General features: G+C 34.8%; 1 protein-coding gene across 5 annotated transcripts in view; it reads left to right on the top strand.

Moving 5' to 3' along the window:
* The window catches only part of PCLO (piccolo presynaptic cytomatrix protein), a 538,245-nt gene that overhangs the window by 234,817 nt on the left and 280,555 nt on the right, over window positions 1-22,873 (top strand). For all 5 annotated transcript variants that reach the window (XM_052001569.1, XM_052001566.1, XM_052001567.1 and 2 more), the window contains exons 5-6: window positions 11,895-17,145; window positions 17,517-19,531. In XM_052001569.1, the coding sequence (XP_051857529.1) occupies window positions 11,895-17,145; window positions 17,517-19,531 (7,266 nt within the window). The remainder of the gene's footprint in view (window positions 1-11,894; window positions 17,146-17,516; window positions 19,532-22,873) is intronic.

Here is a 22,873-nt window from a genome sequence, read left to right as displayed (position 1 = left end):
AAAGTAGTTTATGAATCCTGGCTACTCAGTCCCTTTTAATAATAAACCAGTTGACACAATTAGTTGAAAGCATAGACTTTCAGTGAAAGAATACTTAGAGGGAACATAACAACAGTCTTCAAGTTTGGGGGCTTGATAAATAGATAAAGATTCAATTATCATACATGTGCAAGAGGGAATGGGCTTATTTTTTTTTCCCTCCATAGATCAAGTTATTAGCATGAGTTGTAAAGAATCCGATTTTGACTAGATATAAGGAAAACAAATTTCCTAATCATAGATCTATCAAGAAATAAAACGGGCTGTTTTAGGAAGGAGCTTCTATTTACCGGAGGTCTTCAAGTAAAGACTAAATAAACACTTGCTCCAATACAGCTTAAACTAGATTGAATGTTCAGCAGTTTGGTTCACAAAGTCCACTATAATTTTAAAATTTTAAGATACTTCTGATATATAATTCTACAGTTAACTTTCTCACCCATCAGTAATCTTCCTAAAAAACTGATTTTTTCACAAATTTTGGCCAGATTGACTATTGTCTCCCTAAATAATGTTCCTTTTTCATGGAATCTCATATTGACTTAGGTATTTTTTTTGGCTATTATTATTTCTTATTATCTCACATTATTTCTGTAATTATATTTCAGGCATTCTGCTATAGTGGATGAAGCTCTAGAATTAGAGGCAGGAAGACCTGATAAACCTTATTTCAGATATTTATTACTTTTGTGATTTGGGCAAGACACTTAATATTGTCATCCTTTGTTTCCTGCCCTCTTAAATAGGAGTAATAATAGCACTTCACTGGGTTGTTCTGAAGATAAAATGATGTAATATATTAAAAAGTTTTTTAGAACTTTAAAATGCTATGTAAATGTAAACTATCATTAATGGCAAATCATCATTGTTCAGGTTTTACAGTATTAAGTAGCGTAGCACTGCATAATTGCTCAAATGCAATCCAGTCCTATCTTCTCTTTTGATTGCCTTCCTTTACAGATTTTAAATAATATTCCACATTTGCATTTCATCACATCCCGCTGCTCTTCCATAATTAAATTTTTTTTTGAAAAGGTTATTTTTAAGGAAAATACTTATTATTCTCTTCAATGGGCATTATCTGTTCAAATGTAGTGTACTTTGTTTTTTGAATTGTATGTGTACCTGGACATTGAAAGTAATAGGAAGTAAAAAGAATTGTTTTTAACAAGAAGTAGCACAATTATGACTATGTGTAAGATTATTCTGGAAAGGTAAGAAGAATGGCTTTGGGAAGAAGGGAAGTTGGTGGTCAAAGAAAGATTTGTGTAAGAAGACCTATTGGAAAACTATTAGTAACTGTCTGTGCAAGTGATACTTGAGATCTAGTTAAGGGTAGAGACTGAAAAGAGAAAGATGGAAAAGAAATTTTACAGGTGAAATGTAATATGACTTTTCTATAGTGTTGAATTTAGAGTAAAAAAAATTGAGTTTAAATTCAGCTATCATGCTAACTGTGTGACCATGGACAAGTAATTGAGTTTCTTTTAGCCTTAGTTTCCTCATCTATAAAATGAGAAAAATATTTAAAACAGCTATCTCAAATTTTTTTTGTGGGTCTCAAATGAGATTGATAAATCAATAGATAGATCAATAGATTTAAAAAAAGAAGAAAAAAAGGAAGGAAAGGAAGGAAGAGAGGGAAGAGGGGGAGAAACTAGGGGAGGGAAGAAGGGAAAAAAGAAAGAAGGGAGGAAAAGAGGAAGAGCGAGAGAGGGAAACAATTATAGAGCAGTAATTTTCAGCTAAGACCTGAGATTAAATCCTGTCTCAGACACTATAGGACCATAGTTATTGTGAGAATCATATAATAGATTAACTTTAAAGTGTTGTATTCATGTTTGTTACTTTATTGTATTGCCAAGTGATTACAAAGGTTAATGCACCATATTATTATTTAGTAATACCTAACTTTTTGTGACCCTATTTGGGGTTTTCTTGTCAAAGACACTGAAGTGGTTTGTTATTTTCTTTTCCAGATAATCTCCCAAATGAGGAAACTGAGGTAAACAGGGTTAAGTGATTTGCCAGGTCACATAGCCAGTGTTTGACATATTATTTGAACTCTGATCTTCCTGCCTCCAGGCCACACACACACATATATAATATATAACCCTTTATAAATATTATAAATATTAGCTGTTGTCATTTCCAATAGAATGTAAGTTCTTTGGAGGCAGAAGTTGATTGTCATTTTCATTTTTTACCCTTAGGGTATATTAAGTACCTAATGAATCCCTTTTAGATTAGATTATATTAAAAATAGAATCAATAAAATTTCATAACCAGTTAGGATATAAGGGTGATGGAAATAAATAGCAAACATTAATTGCAAATGATAATAAAAAATGGTAACAGCTAATATTTATGTAGTACTTTAAGGTTTTTCAAATACTTTACACATATGATGATTGTGAGATCTGAACTCAAATAGAGATGGAAACTGCATACTCAGAAGAAAGAACAGATTTAGGAGGAAAGCTAATTAATCTGTGTAAAGATGGACATGAATGTTGTTGAAAAAGATTAAAGAAATCTGGTGGTATCTGGGAGGTAGTTGCAGAACTGAGGAAAGATAGACAGTAAAACTCACTAGGAATAGACATGGTGAATCATCACATGGGCAAAATGGGAAGGACCAGAAAGTAAGATGGGATCATATATAAAGGATTGAAACTACAGATATATAGTTTCTATCTTTTATATTATATCTATATATCTATATTGTATATATATATGTATGTATATGTATACATACACAGCCTATATATGTAATACATATTTTCTATATGTATATTCTCTCTCTCTATATATATATATATCATATATTATATATACATACATAGATATACACATATATGTATGCATGGGTATGTGTATTTATGTGTTTCAATAAAAGCCCAGGATAAAGCCTTTCAAATATGAAGGAAAGGAAATTTTAATAACATAGAATTAGTCTATAGCTATAAGAAATTGATGGAGGTGATAGAATAACATATTATGAAAGGAAATATAGCTTAAGATACAACCCAAAATGATAAACTCTGAAAAGCTAAACATAATCAATGAATTTTTTTAAAATGCTGGACATGAGACAAAAGACGGACATTTAAAGCATTATTTTTTTAAAAAACAGACAAACAGAATGTTAAACGCAAATAGAAATACAAGAGAGGTAAATTAATGAAACCAAAGGAAGACAAAATAACCACTTGCTTTAGAAATTATTGTTGAGAGGGAAAATAGGGTAAGAGAGAGACAGAGATAGGGCAGAAAGATAAGGAGAAATACTGAAAGAGAGAGTGACATTGGAGGAGGAAGAGAGATTTTCCAATGGCTGTTTTTGTTTTTGAAACAGAGTGATAGTGAAGGGATTTAAAAAAAGATAGGAGAAAAGAGTTAAATAGAACTGAAAGAAAGATGAGCGTATTAGTGTCAGGAGAGCTGTGCAGAGGCATCATGGAATAAAGTTCTTGTTGTAGGATGGAGTTACAAATTGGGAAGTTTCCTAAAAATGTGCAAGGGATAAAGGAGGCCAAAATGGGAGGGGAGGGAGTGTGCACCTCTATCAAGATCATAAATGGACAATAAAAAGATGGCAATTTGTTTAAATCGAAGCAAAAGTCAGGATGATGGCGGTGGTAGTGCTGCAAGAGAATGAGAGAGATAGCAAAGGGGAAGAATTGAGTCTGCTGTACTGGAATCTTAACCTACTTGAGGAGAAAATAGTACCATTAACTATTATTCCCATGGTGGAAGAGCTGGTTACTTGCAATAAGAAATGGTAACTCCGTTAGATTATTTTCCCTCTATGGAGAGTTTGAGCATAGGGAGACTGGATGCTTCCATAGGCAGTATCTCTCCCCAAAAGTGATACATTAAACCCTTGTAAACTGTCAAGTCAATTAATATTCCTTGATTTGTAAAATGAGAGAGTTGAAATCAATGATATCTCAGGTCCTTTCTCACTCTCTTTAAAATCCTATAATATTGGGAAACTTATGTGATGCAAGGGGAAAAAGTCTGTAGCGCATATATAATGAAATTTTTTGAAAGAATTTATTTAGCATACATCATAGTTTTCTATTTTATGTCCTACCTTTCTATTTGATGTATGAACAGGAACTATAAGATAGGCTTTTTAAAGATGACTGAGATTTTTTTTTAAAGAGAAAAGGACAATTTTCATAAGGATAGACAATATGTGATGTCTAAACTTTCTAACTTCTATCTCTAGCCCTGGATCCAACATAGTGTTCAGCACAGAGTAGGGTTAATGCTTAAGAAAGAATATTTATATCAGCTTCATTTTGTACTATTTCTCTGTACATATCCATATTACAAATTAGATCACTATTCTCAACATATGTCATGTGGTTTGGCTTATGTCATGCCATCTTTGAGAAGCAGCATAATGTAATGAGGTAGAAAGACAATCTTAGAGCCAGAAATATTGGGATTCAAGTTCCATTTCTTGTGACCATAGGCAAATGACTTAACTTCTCTGTGCTACTTTAGGCAGCTCCTTTAAGGCTAAAAGTTGTGAAGAAAGTGCCAACTTGCTTTGGCAGAGAAATGTTAGGATAAATTTGGAGATAGATAGAATTTAAAAATCATTCAAATGAACTGTGCAATTATTGAAATCCTATTTATTCTTCAGAGCCCAACTAATTTTCTAAGCCAATAATATTTTACATATTTATTGTGCTGTTCTTCACATCCTATCACTTATTATAATATTTATATTTATTGTTTCCATGATTAGTTCTAATATAGAAACAATGTGCATATTGTTTTTGTATTCCTTGTTTGCTTTGCTTGTTTATTTTTCTTTTTAATTTTTGTAATAAAACAAGCATTTCTATAACATAGTACAATAAAAAAGATAATTGTACTTGAAATTTCTAATCCATATGTATAACTTATTTTTCTATTCACATATACAGCAAAAATATTGTGTAAATTTCTTTTTTTCTGCCTTTCTCTCCCCTTACTCCCCACCCTACAGAGATGGCTACCATTAGAAGCAAAAAGGGATGTGAGTGTATGTGTATATGTGTGTAACTTATTCTATATATTTATCAGTTCTTTCTCTGGATAAAGATAGCTTCTTTTTTTAAATGTCCTTTATGGTTTATTTGAGTATTTATAATAGATAAAGAAACTTTTTCACTCAAAGTCATTCTTAAAATAATATTAATGATACTGTATACAATCTTTTTTTGATTCTACTCATTTTGCTCTTCATTATTTCATGCAAGCTTTTCCATGTTTTTTTTTCCTCTAAAATCAGAGTCATCATTTCATATAGCACAGTAGTATTGCATCACAAACATATAGCAACACTTGGTAAGCTATTCCCTAACTTTTGACCATTCCTTCAATTTATAGTCCTTTGCAAAGAGAGTTGGTATGAACATACAGTTTTGTTTTGTTTTTTTCTTTTCCCTTAATATCTTTGGAAACAGACCCAATAGTAGTATTGCTGGGTCAAAGGAGGTATACTTAGTTTCAATAAGTATTTATATTTAACAAGTTATTATTAAACTTTGTAGAATTCCCTTTTTGTTAAAAATAACTAGTCATATCAAATTTTGTTTGATATTTTAAAAATTAAAATCTAGCTATAAGTTAGAATTCTAACTTTTCTTTTAATATAGATTTAAAGGAAATTTTAGTGTGTGTTTGATTCAGTATCAATAAGAAACCACATTTATTATCTACTTTTAACTTTTATGGCATCATTAAAACTTTTAACTTTTTAAATTTATGACATTTACTACTCAGATAGCAAAATGTGAATATGGTTCCACTGATTCAGAATTAAAGGGGACTAAATTTTTTTCATCATAGCTATCCACCTGAGTACCTGTAAGTAAGTACTATTCATTACTCTTGATACATGGTAAGCATGAAGGCAAAAAAATGAGTTCTTCAATCATATTCAAGATTGGTGTAACATAGGAGAAAAAAAATTGACCTATTATTTTGTATCTGAATTTATCAAGGTAAAGGAAGTGACATGTAATGATAATATCTGCTGGCAGAGCCTTATATTTGGCCTAGAATTTTTTTTATCCTCCAAATCAGTGATAATAGAAAGTCTGTAATAAACCACAATAATAGAAAAATGTACATAATTATTCTTGCAAATGTAAATTTTTACAACCTATTCTGTTAACCAGAGACTATAAGTAGTATAGAAAAAAAGCCTTCCTTACTTTATTTAATACTTTGTTGCTGCAGTTTTTAACCATTGTATAACTGCATATGGTTTGTAGAATGTGACAGTGTAAAATTGAGATAAAAATATAATCTAATTCCCTTTTTTTTTCCTATTTCTGAATAGCAAGTAAAAATGAAGCTTAGACTCTGGTGACTTTGAGTAATTGTTTCATCATGCTTCAGCAGAAAGACCCAAGTGGTCATAATTCTCAACATGGGAACAATGCAATGTATTATAAAAATACAAGTTTTTGTATAATAGATTTTAATGGTAATATGCTTTCAAAACTAGAGTGAAAATGCATTTCTCAAAGGACTGTACAATAATATTACAAGCAAGAAAACATTAAAAGCTTTAACCACACTTCTTCCTACTTACAACCTCCATCAAGAGTAACAAATCATAAAGTCTTCACATAAATGCTAAATACAAATAATTATTTGTATGCAAGATTCACATCTCATTTGAAGTGCTATTATGTTCAAAGTCTGTGATACTGAAATACAGCTAATTCCAGATTATTAATTTAAATAGAGACAATTGCATAAATAAATTAAATACAAAAGATTATTGAAAATAGATTACAAAAGAAGTTTTCATCCTTTCTTCAATTTTTGTCTATCTTAAGATTTCTGAAAAAAATTATACCTTTTTTGCTAGGAGCAAAAGTACTCAGGAACATATCCTCTGATCATACATTGAAAAATTGCTCTTTTCCTAAAATCATCATTCCTTGAAATGATGTTTTTTTCTTTCCTTGAATTCATACAGTGTTTATAACCTCTCATGTTTTTATAATGCTTTATTCTGCATTCTTGTTATGCACATATACACAAAGCATTGTAAGATTCCTTAAGGAATGGGCCATGCTTTATATATCTTTGTATTCTTTCCAGCCTTTATGATAATTCTTGCACGTAGTTGCTGTTGTTACTGTAGTGTTGTTGTCAAATCATTTCAGCTGTGTCCAACTCTTTATGGCCCATTTTAGTGTTTCCTTGGCAGAGATTCTAGAGTAATTCGCCATTTCCTTCTAACCTATTTTACAGATAAACTGAGGCAAACAGGGTTAAGTGATTTGTCCAGGATCACATAGATAGCAAGTGTCTAAAGCCTGATTTGAACTCATGAAAATGAGTCACCCCGATTCCAAGTCCAGTACTCTATTCCCTGCAGTACCTAATGCCCAGGCATGTAGTAGGTGTTTATATTATGTGGTTGTTGAATTGAACTGTACTGAAAAGAAGTTCTAGGTCTTTTAGGAATCAACAAACTTGTGTTTTATATCTTTTTTGCCTCATGTTTTGCCTTGCTTGGACAAATTGTTTAAGATGCAATTTAGCCAATGTTATGGACTTTATAGGATTCTGGATTTAAAGGCAGGAGAAAATTCAGTCTATTTCATCCAAACCCCTCCTTTGACAAGTGAGCAAAACAGAGGAACAAAAAGTTAAACAACCTTGCCAAAGGTTGTCCTTGGGTATGAGTGGCAACAAGATCCTCTGACTTCAAGGCCAGTGCTCCTTTTACTTTCCTTGTGTTATCCAGTTAATTACCTATGCCTTTTCAAGGACATAAATGCCAGTGTTCCCTTTAGTTATCTCATCATATGTTTCCACAGTCATGGTGGTCAATAATAACAGTTGGTATAAGCACCATTTAGAACTTGTCTGGAATCAGAATCAATATAATTAAATATCAATGACAACACATTTTGGTAGAGATAAAGGTGAGGGATAAAAGGAAGTAGAACTTGTGAGTAGACATCAAGGAAAGGGCCTGGGCAAGCATTTAATAGTGAATGATCTAGAAAAAAATCAAGTTTGTAAGCTTTAGGCAGCAAGCAAGCAGCCTACAAAACTCCCCACTATTCCCAGAAATATTAAGATGTAATTAGGAAATGCTTAAGAAAATAAGTAAACATAAAATAGAACCCAGATAATGCTAATTTGTGGTTTTCCGTATGCCACTCACAGGGGTATATTTTTTTGTATCCCTCTGATGTTGAAGTTTGTCAGTGTGATTTTTCTCCCCACCAATATATGGGACAAAAGTCTTTTGAGTATTAAAAGTTTCAATTCATGAATTGTCACTGAGTTTGACGTATCTATATTTTCCTATCAGAAGTAAAGGAAATAAAAATATTTTGTAATTTAACCACAAGTAGAATATCCTTGAAAGAGAATAGTTTGTTTTGAGTAGAATATCATAACAGTGCTAATAAGCAAACTATAAATATTTAATTAAATGTTACCTTCTTTAAAAATGTTTAAAAGTTTAACCTTATATATTACTTAGATTGAAAAAGGACTTGAAAAATAGCTTTTTGCTTCAATGATATCAAAGATTTTCAGTTTGGTTGTTTTTCAGTCATATCCAACTTTTTGGGACCCATTTGGAATTTTCTTGGCAAAGATACTGGGGTAGTTTGTTATTTCTTTCTTCAATTCATTTTACAGATGATTAGAGAACCAATAAAATTCAGTTATGTTTAAGTATATGCCAGTGGCCAGCTCTCACCTTTATAAAAGTCATTGAAGATTTCACATTAGATGGGTAAAGTCATTGATAAAACACAAATTCATATTATAAAAACTAATATCTTAGCAGCAGCAAGGCAGAGTGGAAAGAGTACTGAGCATGGCTTTAGGAAGACCTAGATTCAAGTCTGATCTCTGATACCATATGACACAATTCAAGTCTTTTTATTTCTCTGTCCATGAATAACTTCCTGGGATTCATCCAGGAAGTAACAGACAGGATATTATTTGAATTGATTGAAGAAGTTACTATAGTACTGAAGTACCTGGACAGATCCTTCTCATATTCATAATCCATTGTCTGATCTACTATATAATCTTGTTTTAAACACATTTTCCACATTTAGTATTATACATCAATATGTGTTCTTTATATATAGGTCTGCATGCATGTATACATATATGTATGCATGTATATGTGTATGCATGTATGTTTGTGCATAAAAGTACGTGTGTGCACCTGGCCATAATGTGATAGATAGGTATCTAGACAAATATCCATGCACGCATACATATATATGTTGGCAGGTATTTTGCAATACATAAAGAACACTTGGTTCAAGTCCCATATATGATACATCTGACTCTGTAACCTCAGAAATTACTTAACCTTTTAAGATTTTAGAGAATTCCCTAAAATGTTAGGTTGCATAAAAAACTATCAAGCTGTAATTATAAAAGTTTCTTCATCATAGCATTCTCTATACAAATGAAATCACAGTTCCATTCCCTATCATAAATCCATCTATATATTTGTCTGTCTATCTATCATCTATTTATCTCCCTCTGTGTGTGTGCATATATATAACAAAATAAATATACATAAACTGGAATTTTATATATAATATTCACATAACTTACAAATTATAATAGAACATCAATATTTTCAAACATGGGATAATAAATATTTTCTTGGCAATCCCTTGGGAAAAACAATTTGACTCTTTTTTTTTCATGTTGGTGGTGTAATGATGTAGTATTGAAAAGAAAGGTGGGGCAGAATGGAAAGGTAAAGAATTCATAAATAGGATGATGCAAAGGATATCCTATGCAAATATATATGGAGTATGTATGGAAAAAAGTTAAAACTTTTCTCTACAAGTATAACCAAACTGAGTTTTTTCCCTTGAATTTGCTGACCTTATATCATTTCCAAATATATTTCCCTTAAGATGGAAGTGGGTAGATGGTTAAAAAAAAGTCATATACTAAAAGCCTTTCAACCACCTACCACATGCCTTATTTTTCTAATGATGAAAAAGACTTCTAAATACAGAGAGATATTATCCTGAAGAGAATTCAGAAAAAGTCAAAGGAAGATCTTAAAACCAATATATCTCCCTTTAGAAAACAAAGGGGTAGTTTGAGCTATTTGTGTTTTTCTCATTTTATCAACAGTTTTATTAATAGAAAAGTTTCACTATCACATTAAATCTCAAGTGCTCACAAACTTGACATAGGCTCTGATATTAAATATAAGTTGTCTTCTAATAGTAGCATGAAATAATATTACTAAAAATATAGTTATAGGATATGGAGATAGGATATAGAAATGCTATCTCAATAAACTTTTAGAACATTAGTTTTAATCCTCTAAACATACAAAAGTGATTTTTCATGAAGATTGTATAGCATTTTTTCCCTCAAGAATGAAGGATTTATAATCTAATATTTAGACATCATTTTAACTTTTTAAAAAAATCTACACTGAGAAAAACTATCATCAAAAAGTGTGAATAGCAAAAAATATAGTTATTTTAATAATCAAACAATTTAGTATTGTTAATATTTTTGAAATGTGTTTTAATGTTTATTACAGAAAAGAATTGTGATTATTACTGAATTTATGAGCCAATAATTAGCATTTTTGTTTGGGGTTTCATTGAATTGTTTTGTTTGTTGTTAATTTTGTTTTTTGAGAAGTTGAAGGAAATATTTGAAACCAGGGAATATAGTCATACGGTTCTTCTTTTATTAAGTTCAATAAATCACAATAAAAATTACATTATTTCAAAAGATTTTACACATGTAAATGCATTTATCATACATACATTTCTCATTTTATTTTCATTATGTCTCGTGAGACACGCAATACAGTAGCTATAGATATTTTATACATGGAGGCCAAAGAAGTTTAGTGAATTGATTAAGATTACTCTAAGCATCCTAGAATTCGGGAACCCTAGATATCAAATAATTTAACCAGTTTGTGAATGAGAAGTCCTTACAAATACTCATGTTTCCTTTGTTGAGGCAACTTGTTTTTTTTTTTTTTTCTTTTTGCAAACAAAGATTAAGATTTTTTTTTTTCCTGCCAGGTCTTGTTACTAAAACATTGAGATTTTATCCCACTATAAGTCCCATCTCCTCTAATCAATTAATAAGTTACAGAGCCAACATCAAAACTTTGGTTTTCTGAATCTGTCATGCTGTAGAACTGTGGGACTATTCTAGTTGAGAATGCATTCATTCATATCTTACAAGATAATCTTAAATAAATACTCTGAATATGATGCCTAATATATGCAAAGAGCTAGTGTCCTAACACACACACCACAACACAACACACAGTCCCTGAATTTGGAGTGGGAGTATTAAATTCAAAACCTTGGCTCTCATCTCTGTTGTCTATTGGACTTTGACAATCCAAATCCCTCTCTAAATCTTTGCTGCTTAGTCTTTGAAATAAAATTATTATTTGAGATAAAATTGAAATACAATTACATTTTACATAAAAGATATAATAAAATAGCATAAATATAATTAATTTGTAAATTATTGTTCACATGAAATCAATATCCAGTGGGAAAAACTATCATTAAATGATACAGATAATAAAAATATAAAGGGTTGTTTTTTTTTTTCTAAACAAAACTTTTTTGTATCAGTGCATTTTTCAAATGTGTTTTATAATCATTTATGATTTTCTAATTGCATAGTCAATAGTTTCTTCACATCAATTGATAATTTAAATATAATTCTCATGAGGATTCCTAAACATTTCTCAAATAAATTATTTGGCAATCATAGAGATAATCAATATAATAATCCCATAATGTTAAGTTTTGATATATTTTTTTTGTCCCTAGGAAAAGGAAGATGACAAATCAGATACATCAAGTTCTCAGCAACAGAAAAGCCCTCAAGGTTTGAGTGACACAGGATATTCTTCTGATGGAATATCAGGTTCCCTTGGTGAAATTCCAAGTCTTATTCCTGGTGATGAAAAGGACTTGCCACAAGAACTCAAAAAAGATTCTCATTCTCAAGAAAGTAGTCCTACAAGTCCTTCTGATCTAGCAAAGTTAGAAAGTACTGTTCTGTCCATTTTGGAAGCTCAAGCAAATTCACTTGTTGAAGAAAAATCAGAAAAGAAAAAAGAATTATATGGTGGGCTTCCTGAGCAGCCTAAAGAGCAACAGAAAACTAAGGATTTTCCTGTCACACTAGAATCTTATAGTTCAGAAGAAGAGGATATCAAGGAAGTTCAAGAAGAAAAGAAAGATATCCTTGTAAAAGCTGAAAAAGACAGTATCCCTTCCATAAAGGCCCTCAGAGAAAAAACTGACTTTGTAGATGATGTGACAGCTAGAAGGCAGCGTTATGATTCACTGGAAGATAGCAGTGAAAGTGAAAACTCCCCTGTCTCACGAAGGAAAAGAAGAGCTAGTGTTGGTTCATCAAGCAGTGATGAATATAAGCAGGAAGACAGTCAAGGATCAGGTGATGACGAAGATTTCATTCGAAAACAGATCATAGAGATGAGTGCTGATGAAGATGCCTCTGGTTCAGATGATGATTTCATCAGGAAACAACTCAAAGAAATCAGTGTTAGTGAGAGCCAGAAGAAGGAAGAAACAAAAGGAAAGGGGAAAGGAATAGTTGGGAAACACAGGAGACTCACCAGAAAAAGTAGTACAAGCTTTGATGATGATGCAGGGAGACGCCATTCTTGGCATGATGAAGATGATGAGACATTCGATGAGAGCCCAGAACTAAAATATAGAGAAACCAAAAGTCAGGAAAGCGAAGAACTCACTGTTACTGGTGGAGGAGGTCTTAGAAGATTCAAAACCATTGAACTAAACAGCACAGTGACAGATAAATATTCTGAAGACTCTGTGCAAAAGAAAGCAAGTTTATATTTTGATGAAGAACCAGAACTTGAGATGGAAAGTCTTACAGATTCACCAGAAGATCGGTCCCGAGGAGAAGGATCTTCTAGTCTGCATGCCTCCAGTTTCACACCTGGTACATCTCCCACATCAGTGTCATCTCTTGATGAGGACAGTGACAGCAGTCCAAGTCACAAAAAGGGAGAGAGTAAACAGCGTAAATCTAGACACCGATCACATGGTCCTCTTCTTCCCACTATTGAAGATTCTTCAGAAGAAGAGGAAATGAGGGAAGAAGAAGAACTATTAAAGGAGCAAGAAAAACAACGTGAAATTGAACAGCAGCAAAGAAAGAGTTCCAGTAAAAAATCAAAAAAAGACAAAGATGAACTTCGGGCTCAAAGAAGAAGAGAAAGACCAAAGACACCACCCAGCAATCTCTCTCCAATCGAAGATGCATCTCCCACAGAAGAATTACGTCAGGCTGCAGAGATGGAAGAATTGCATCGTTCCTCTTGCTCTGAATATTCTCCAAGCATAGAATCAGATCCAGAAGGGTTTGAAATTAGCCCAGAAAAAATAATAGAAGTACAAAAAGTTTATAAACTGCCCACAGCTGTGTCTTTATATTCTCCAACAGATGAGCAATCTATTACAATTCAAAAAGAAAGTGGTCAAAAGGTATTAAAAAGTGCTGAGGAAATGTATGAAGAAATGATGCATAAATCCCACAAATCAAAAGCATTTCCAACACCAACAGAGAAAGATGAAGTATTTGAGAAGGAGCCATTGTATGGTGGAATGCTAATAGAGGATTATATTTACGAATCTCTGGTTGAAGATACATACAATGGTACTGTTGATAGTAGTCTATTAACAAGACAAGAGGAGGATAGTGAATTTATTCAGCCAGGAGGGAGAGAGAGAAAAATGAGACTTCCAGAGGAGATCTATGAAGATCCTATGAAGAAAATCTCAGATCTGCAGAAAGAATTTTATGAGCTGGAAAGCTTACACTCTATGGTACCTCAAGAAGATATTGTATCAAGCTCATATATCATTCCTGAAAGTCATGAAATTGTGGATCTAGGTACTATGGTAACATCAACGAGTGAAGAGAAGCAGTTATTAGATGCAGATGCAGCCTATGAGGAACTCATGAAGAGGCAACAAATGCAGCTAACCCCAGGGGCTAGTCCAACTCAACCAGCCACTGAGCATGATATAACAGAGCCTGCAATAGACTTTGACAGAATGCCAGATACCTCATTGACATCTAGTATTCTCTCAGGAGCCTCACTTACAGACTCAACTAGTAGTACAACACTTTCTATCCCAGATGTGAAAATAACACAGCACTTTTCGCCAGAGGAAATAGAGGATGAATATATAACTGATTATACCAGAGAAATTCAAGAGATAATTGCCCATGAATCATCAATTTTAGCATACTCTGAGCTCTCAGAAAGTGCAACATCTGTGCTACCGTCTGACACGCCCTCTCTTACATCATCCATTTCATCAGTTTGTACAACGGATAGCTCCTCACCTATTACTGCTCCAGAAACCACAACTGTGATTTTTGCAGATACTGTGGACCAACTAGCTAAAATTCAGGATTCTGAAAAGATTCCATCATTACCTCCCTTTCCAATAGACACAAAAGTGTATTCAGGAACAGATAAATCTTTAGATCAGACTGCCCAACCCTCTTCTAAAGCAATTGATGATCATGTTGCAATTTCTCTTCCTGATGTTCCAAGATCTGTCATGGTACCTGAAGAATTCAAACCGAAGCCGTCTATTTCTGATTCTTTTTCTGTTGATTCATCTGTATCAGAAGAAGATGCAGTAAGAAAAACTAAGAGTAAAAATGGAAATGGTGACATGCTGGAAACTTACAAGGATAAAAGAAAGGCACCTGTACCTTTACTACGCAGAATTAGCTCTGTAGATTCTGGGCCAGCCCAACCACCTTCAAGTACCATTGCAGTTCCAGTTAGTGATCAAATGTCAACTATTTCTTCTATATCTAGAGAAGTGACCGATACAATATCACAATTGCCATCTACGACTTCAATTCCTGCTGTGACACCTAGAACACCTTTTCTTTGGAGAAGTTCTTCTTTGGATTCATCTGCCCAACCCCCATTTGCTCCTCCTGCTCCAGCTCCTCCTGCTCCGGCTCCTCCTGCTCCAGCTCTTCCTGCTCCGGCTCGTCCTGCTCCTCCTGCTCCAGTTCCTCCTGCTCCGGCTCGTCCTGCTCCTCCTGCTCCAGTTCCTCCTGCTCCAGCTCCTCCTGCTCCAGCTCCTCCTGCTCCAGCTCCTCCTGTTCCTGCTCTTCCTACCCCTGCTCCTCTTGCTCCTGCTCCTCCTCCTCCTCCACCTCCTCCACCTCCACCACTTCCCCCACCAACTCCACCTAAACCTGCTATTTATCCTAAAAAGAAGTTAATAAAAGCTCCTCCAGTGACATCAGCTGTTGTTGTACCTTCAGTTGACACTGTTGCTACTGTAGAGGCTACTGCTAGTCCAAAAAATAATTTGACGCCTGTAACAAAAGTATACACCCCTGCACCACCTCCAGTTCCACCTAAGCCTTCTTCAATTCCATCAGGACTTGTATTTACTCACAGGCCTGTTGAGGGGACCAAGCCTCCAATTGCTCCTAAACCAACAATTCCTCAGCCTCCAATAACTACACCGCTGCCAGTGGATATACATCCCAAACCAGCAGGTTTATCCTTAACTTCAAGTATGACATTGAATTTAGTGACTTCAGCAGATTATAAATTGCCATCTCCTACATCCCCCTTGTCACCACATTCTAACAAGTCCTCACCAAGGTTTTCCAAATCATTGGAGACTTATGTTGTTATAACATTACCATCTGAACCAGGAACTCCAACAGATTCTTTAACTAGTCAGGCAGTGACCAGTTGGCCTTTGGGATCACCTTCTAAAGAACTAGTTTCAATGGAACCTGTATTTACTACAGTTCTTCCTGTGACAGGTGAAGAGATTCAAAGCATGTCAGATCAGAGCCTGTATACCTCAGGTGCTTTACAGCCTTTCTCTGCTGCCCCAGTCATGACACAGCCTTCATTCCATATAGTCCCAGGCTCAGTAACTCCATTTCTCTCAAGTGAACTGAGCAAAACCTTAGTTTCATTAGCAGACAGCACAATTCCTAGTGTTGATTCAAGTAGTGTTTCTATAACAATTCCTCCCGAACCTGTGGCTCAAGAACCCTTAGCATTAGAGAAACCAAGATATAAAGAAGATGTTCAGCACTTTGGGGATGTTATTGATCTACGCATGGTACCAAAGGTTGATGGTGAAATACCTGGAAGCTGCATGGACCTGTCTGCTTCTCCAGTAGATGTGAGAAGGCAGACCACAGCAAGTGAGTCATATGGCAGACAAATCAGCACTGTCCAACCTGCTATCATAAATCTCAGTGCAACTTCAACAGTAGTCACGCCACTCTCCCTGGTCACAGAAACTATGGCTGTTGTGACATGTACAACTAGCGTAAGTTATACCACTAGCACAGAAAGCCTGCTTGGGACAGATCATTCTATGATGACACCTCTTCAGTTAACAACATCAAAACATGCTGAGCCTACCTACAGAAAAACGAGTGTCCAGGTCTTCCCTACACTTAGGGAGGAAGCACCAATAAATTTATCTCTAGGTACTTCTGGCCATGCAGTAACAATGCCTGCCACCAAACCTATCACTGTACCTCCACCCAGTGTTACCAATGGATGGGCTGATCTCTCCACGACTCAGGGGCCCCAAGATGATGGTGCGGTGGATCTCAGTACTACAAAGTCTCACCGTACTGTAGTCACCATGGATGAATCCACTTCAGGAGTTGTGACGACTGTCATAGAAGATGATGAGAAACCAGTGGATTTGACCGCAGGAAGAAGAGCAGTTTGCTGTGATGTTGTTTATAAGTTACCATTTGGAAGAAGTTGTACAACACAACAGCCTGCAACTACTCTTCCAGAAGATCGTTTTGGTTACAGGGATGATCACTACCAGTATGATCGATCAGGGCCATATGGTTATAGGGGAATTGGGGGCATGAAGCCTTCTATGTCTGACACGAACTTAGCTGACACTGGAGTTTTTCTTTATAAAAGTAAGAATACCTTTGATTATACTGGAGGGGTTGATACAGCAGTAGATCTAACTTCTGGAAGAATAACCACAGGTCAGTATGACATGGCAGCAGATCTTTCATTGAAATATCATTATGGGGTCGCTCATCTCATTTCAGGATGACATTTTTATCCTTTTTTTTCCCATTATGTTTTTTTTTTCCTTTCTTTTCAATGATATGGCAGCATATTGTGGAGTACACGTGCGTTTTTTTTTTTAATTTCCTCATTTTACTTATGTTTTGCCCAAACTGCCTGCATGTGCCTGCATGTTCAACGTTGCTTTCTCTTCGCATATAAGTAGGCTAAACTGTGGATTTGCATGCAGTTCTCTCCATTATGTTCATCAAGATGAGAGGGCTTTCAGGCACATAAAGCACAATTCTTTCTTGGAACTGGACTATAACTCTACCCTGTATTTCAGGTGAGGTAATGGATTATTCAAGCAAGACCACAGGTCCTTACCCTGAGACTCGGCAAGTTATTTCAGGCAGTGGGATTGGTACACCACAGTATTCTACAGCAAGAATGACCCCTCCACCAGGATCCCCATATGGCATGGGGAGTGTTTTGAGATCCTCCAATGGTGTAGTCTATTCTTCAGTAGCAACTCCAGTCCCTTCTACATTTGCTATCACTACTCAGCCTGGCTCAATTTTCAGCACTACAGTGAGGGATTTGTCTGGCATTCACACAACTGATGCAATAACATCTTTGTCTGCTTTGCAACAGAGCCAACCATTACCTAGATCGTATGGTTTCCTAACTACAGGAGCATCTGATAAGGACAGTTCTGTGACTGCAATAGAAATAGAAACAAGCTTACAAACTCTTCCTGTAGAGAGTCTCCCTGCTGAGGCCATTGATGTTATTCCCACTTTGACCACAGCATCTGAGGTGTTTCCAGAAGTCTTGGGAGATGACAGTGCTCTTGTCATTGGGACTGAAGAAGATAAGCAGCAACAACTTGATTTGGAGAGGGAGCTCTTAGAACTTGAGAAAATTAAGCAACAGCGATTTGCTGAAGAGTTAGAGTGGGAACGACAGGAAATACAAAGATTCCGAGAGCAAGAAAAGTTTATGGTTCAAAAGAAACTAGAGGAGTTGCAATCTATGAAACAACATCTCCTATTACAGCAAGAAGAAGAGAGACAAGCTCAGTTTATGATGAGGCAAGAAACACTAGCACAGCAACAGCTACAGCTTGAGCAAATCCAGCAACTTCAACAGCAACTTCACCAGCAGCTAGAAGAGCAAAAGATCCGCCAGATATACCAGTATAATTATGATCCTTCAGGAACAGCTTCACCACAAACAACCACAGAACAAGCAATTCTGGAAGGTCAGTATCCAGCAGTGGAGAGCAATCAGTTTTGGCCCACCGAAGATGTCACCACCACAGCTTCAGCTGTAGTGGCCATTGAAATCCCGCAGAGCCAAGGCTGGTATACAGTTCAATCTGATGGTGTTACTCAATATATCGCTCCACCTGGCATACTGAGTACGGTTTCTGAAATGCCCTTAACTGATATTGTTGTGAAGGATGAAAAGCAGCTTAAAAAAAGGACTTCTGGAACCAAGATGCGTGGCCAATATGATGAGCTTGAGGAAGCTGTGGGTGAGGACCCTCGGTGTTTTAAAAAGATAGTGGACAGTGGAGTACAAACCGATGATGAAGATGGAGCCGACAGAAGTTATGCTAATAGGAGAAGAAGAAGTAAAAAGAGTGTGGATACGAGTGTTCAGACTGATGATGAAGATCAAGATGAATGGGATGTGCCCAGTAGATCACGGAGAAAATCACGTCCAGGGAAATATAGTGATAGCACCTCTGAAATCGACAAAACCAAACCCCTTTCCAAGGTATCTAGCATAGCAGTTCAGACAGTGGCAGAAATATCAGTGCAGACTGAACCAGTTGGGACCATAAGAACACCTTCCATACGTGCTCGAGTCGATGCAAAAGTTGAAATAATCAAGCACATTTCAGCTCCTGAAAAAACATACAAAGGTGGAAGTTTAGGTTGTCAAACAGAGACAGACCCAGATGCACAGAGTCCTCAGTTTTTGAGCGCCACATCTTCACCCAAAGACAAGAAACGTCCAACGCCTTTAGAAATAGGTTATTCATCTCATCTTCGGGCAGATTCCACCCTACAGCTAGCACCATCCCCACCAAAATCTCCAAAAGTTCTTTATTCACCCATTTCTCCAATTTCACCAGGCAAAGCCTTAGAATCAGCCTTTGTACCTTATGAAAAGCCCATTACTGATGATATTAGCCCTCAGAAAATATTGCACCCAGACATGGCAAAGGTTCCACCAGCAAGTCCAAAGTCTGCGAAAATGATGCAGAGGTCAATGTCTGATCCAAAACCTTTGAGTCCAACAGCAGAAGAGAGTTCCAGAGTGCATTTTCAGTACACAGAAGGCTACTTGGTAAGAGTCACTCTGTATTTTTTTTTATATAAATGGTCATTTCATTAGTTAATATCAGATGTGTGCATATATGTATATATATATATATATATGCATATTGAAACAACTTTATATGAGCTATAGGTTTAGTGTACTCATATAAAGTTGTTTCAGTATAATTTAAAATTTAGCAATGAATAAATAGCCATTTCATTAAATACTGTGATTAGTGAATGTGATATTGTGAGGCTATACCAGAAACTAGTTTGCTGTTTTAAGAGTTAATGATATAATAGGCACTATTTCATGAATTTTATGTACTTTTCTATACAACAAGCTCAACAAATTTCCATGATTCTAGTCACTAGATTGCTAGTCACCATTTATTAAGCCCCCTTTACATACCAGGCTTTCAGAGAGAAACAAAAAGACAGTCCCTTTCTTTAAGGGACTCTCATTCTAATGGGAGAGAAAATAATAAAAAATGCCATATACAGGATGAATTGAAAATAATTAGCAAAGAGAAGGCACTAGAATTAAGAGGGATTGGGAAAGTCTTTATGTAGATTATAGTATTTAGTTGCAACTTGAAAAAATCTAAGGAAGCCAAGAGGTAGAGATGAAAAGGAAGAGCATTCTATATGATGACTGTGTTAACACCCAGCATACCTTAGAATCAGCCCGAGTCAGGATTAGCAAAAGTCCTCGTTCTTTATTCTTGGTCTTTAGAGGCAGGATTGAATGGGATGGAAGCAGAATCTCCGCAACCTTCCTTCTTCCTCATCTACTGCCAAAGTGACCTTGAGTAGGCTTACTTCACCCCCCCTAGTCCCTCTTACAATTCTCTGTATTCACCAATTATCGAGCCAGCACAGGATAGTGGGAAAGGCCATTTTCCAAGCATATGCTTATAGAGTATTGTCCAATTGGTAATTAGCCTTAAGTGCTGGAACCAACCTCAGTGCATCTACCAAGAGTTTCAGCCCTTTACAATTCTAGGCACAGGAAATAGCCAAAGAGCCAACCCTCTGAATCAAGAAATGGTATCTCTTGTTTGTGGAACAGCAAGGAGGCTAGTGTCTGGATCAAAGAGTCTATGGAAGGGTGTAAGGTATAAGAAAAATGGAAAGATGGAGTTGCAGAGGAGAACCTATATTACAAAAAGCTAAATGCCAAAGGATATTGTATTTGTAACTGTAGGTGATAAAGTCACTGGAATTTATTTAGAGGGTTGTATGATATGGTTAGACCTATAGTTTAGAAAAGTCACTTGGATGCCTGAGTGGAGGATGATTTGGAATGGAGAGAGAGAGACTTTTGGCAGACCAACCAGCAAGCTATTGCATCGTGAGGTATACCCTATAAAGGGTGCTAGCATTATCAGAAGAAAGTCAGGGACATTTGAGATATGTTGCAAAGGCAAAATCAATAGGCTTTGGCAACAGATTGTAAATGGAGATTAAAATATAGTGAAGAGTCAAAAATAACCCATAGTTATGTCAATTTTCTAAGGAGATTATTTAGTGTCAGTTGTATACTACAACTTTAAGCTGTCTTCAAGAAAAACTAAAAAGCTTTCAAAAAAGAAAATTGGCAAATAAATGATCCAATTCCCCTGCTCCTCCCAATTGGTTTATGTCTTCTGGAACCAACTATAGAAAAGGAAAGAGGTGACTTGAGTAGCAACATTGGGCCTAGATCCTTAAGTTAACTTGTTTTTCATTTTAAATCTCAAGTTGTCATTGTTCTGAATGATGAAAATTAGGTGCTATGCTTAGGGGAAATGGTATAAAAAGAATTTCGATACCTCACTGATAAAATGGCTTGTGCTGAGAAATAACTCTTATATGAATTCTAACTGAAACAAAAGCAAAAAAGAGGTACATGATTTTTTTTTTGAAGAATAAATGATGCCTGAATTGTAGGATCTATGAATTGCTTACTTAAATTATTTTTCCCCTAAAACTTTAGAGCACACCAGTCAGATTTGACTGAGAAAATAATCATTTTTTAAATACTTAATATCATATATAAAATGTAAATGTAACTCAACATAAAAAGTTATGCTAAAAATAATTTCATGTATCCCATGTCTAAGTTTATCCCATGTCTAACTTTATATATGAACATCTTAACTTTGTGGGATGTTTATTTAGAAAAATGTAGTATTATAAACTTTTATTGTAATTAAAAGATTTCTACAAGCATCACACTTAAAAAATTGATTTGATCCTTTAAGTACAAAAAAACTATTTATTTTACATTATTATTCCTCTACATACCTTGTGAGCATATTTCCTCATTAAAAGTAATCTAACAGGCCACCAATGCTATCAGTGCCTTTTCATAATCTTACTAGAAAATTCTCCATATACTGGGAAAAGAGGGTGAAGAATAATGGGAACAAGGTAACTCCAGGTTAGCTGAGTGTCTCTGAGGCACTTGCAGGATGTCCACAAATCCAAAACTATTTTTGTAATAAACTAAGACACTTTAATTTCTAATACGGTAAACATTTATAGAAACCTTATAGCCAAAAATTATTTTGTAGGTTCTTAATAATTATTAAGATGAGAAAGTGGTCCTAAAACTTAAAATATTTGAAAAATGCTGATTTAAATTAGTCCCTCAACCTGAAAAAACCTAGACAGATTTGAACTTCAAGATATAAGAGAATATTTTTTTTCTTTTGTCTAAACCAAAAAGGTCTTTACAAGGGGGATAAATTGATAGAGTCTCAAAGATACTATTCAAATAAAATAATAATTTTATATATGTCACTGTATGAAAATATGTATAATAATCTATGGAAATGTTTAAATATATAAAGAGACATACATGTGTTATATATGTTTATATGCATCTATTCAAATTTAGTGAAAAACCTATACTTTTTTAATTTTTTAAAAAATAATGTTTCTTTAATTACTCAAATTAAACAAAATAATATATATCCTAAACATAATTAAATTAAGATATTGAAAATACTAATTGGTAAGTATTTATTAGAGGAAAAATATTAAATTAAAAAGGTGATTCATAGGTCTATGAAACAAGACTGAATAGTCTGGTAAAGCGTAATTCATTGAGAATATATTACTTATGTGAAAATTCTTGGCTGTCAGTTTCCTCTTAGTTTTTGATCCTTATATCATATATCTCTGTCAATTTTTCTCCCAGTCTTTGATGAGGTTTCTTAGCTGGATATTAATTTACTTTCCCCTCTGTCTAGGCACTGAAAATGACAACTCGCCAATCTTATCGTAGAGACTGGGCCTTTGAAAGTCTTGAGCTTAGATCTTTCCTAAACCATATTATTTAGAGTATTCAGGGTTATTATCTGGGCATTCATATTACACAGGT

Source organism: Antechinus flavipes, chromosome 5 (assembly GCF_016432865.1).
Source record: "Antechinus flavipes isolate AdamAnt ecotype Samford, QLD, Australia chromosome 5, AdamAnt_v2, whole genome shotgun sequence".
Taxonomy (NCBI): Eukaryota; Metazoa; Chordata; class Mammalia; order Dasyuromorphia; family Dasyuridae; genus Antechinus; species Antechinus flavipes.
Note: the sequence above shows the minus strand (reverse complement) of the source record. Positions and strands in the feature narration are given on the sequence as shown.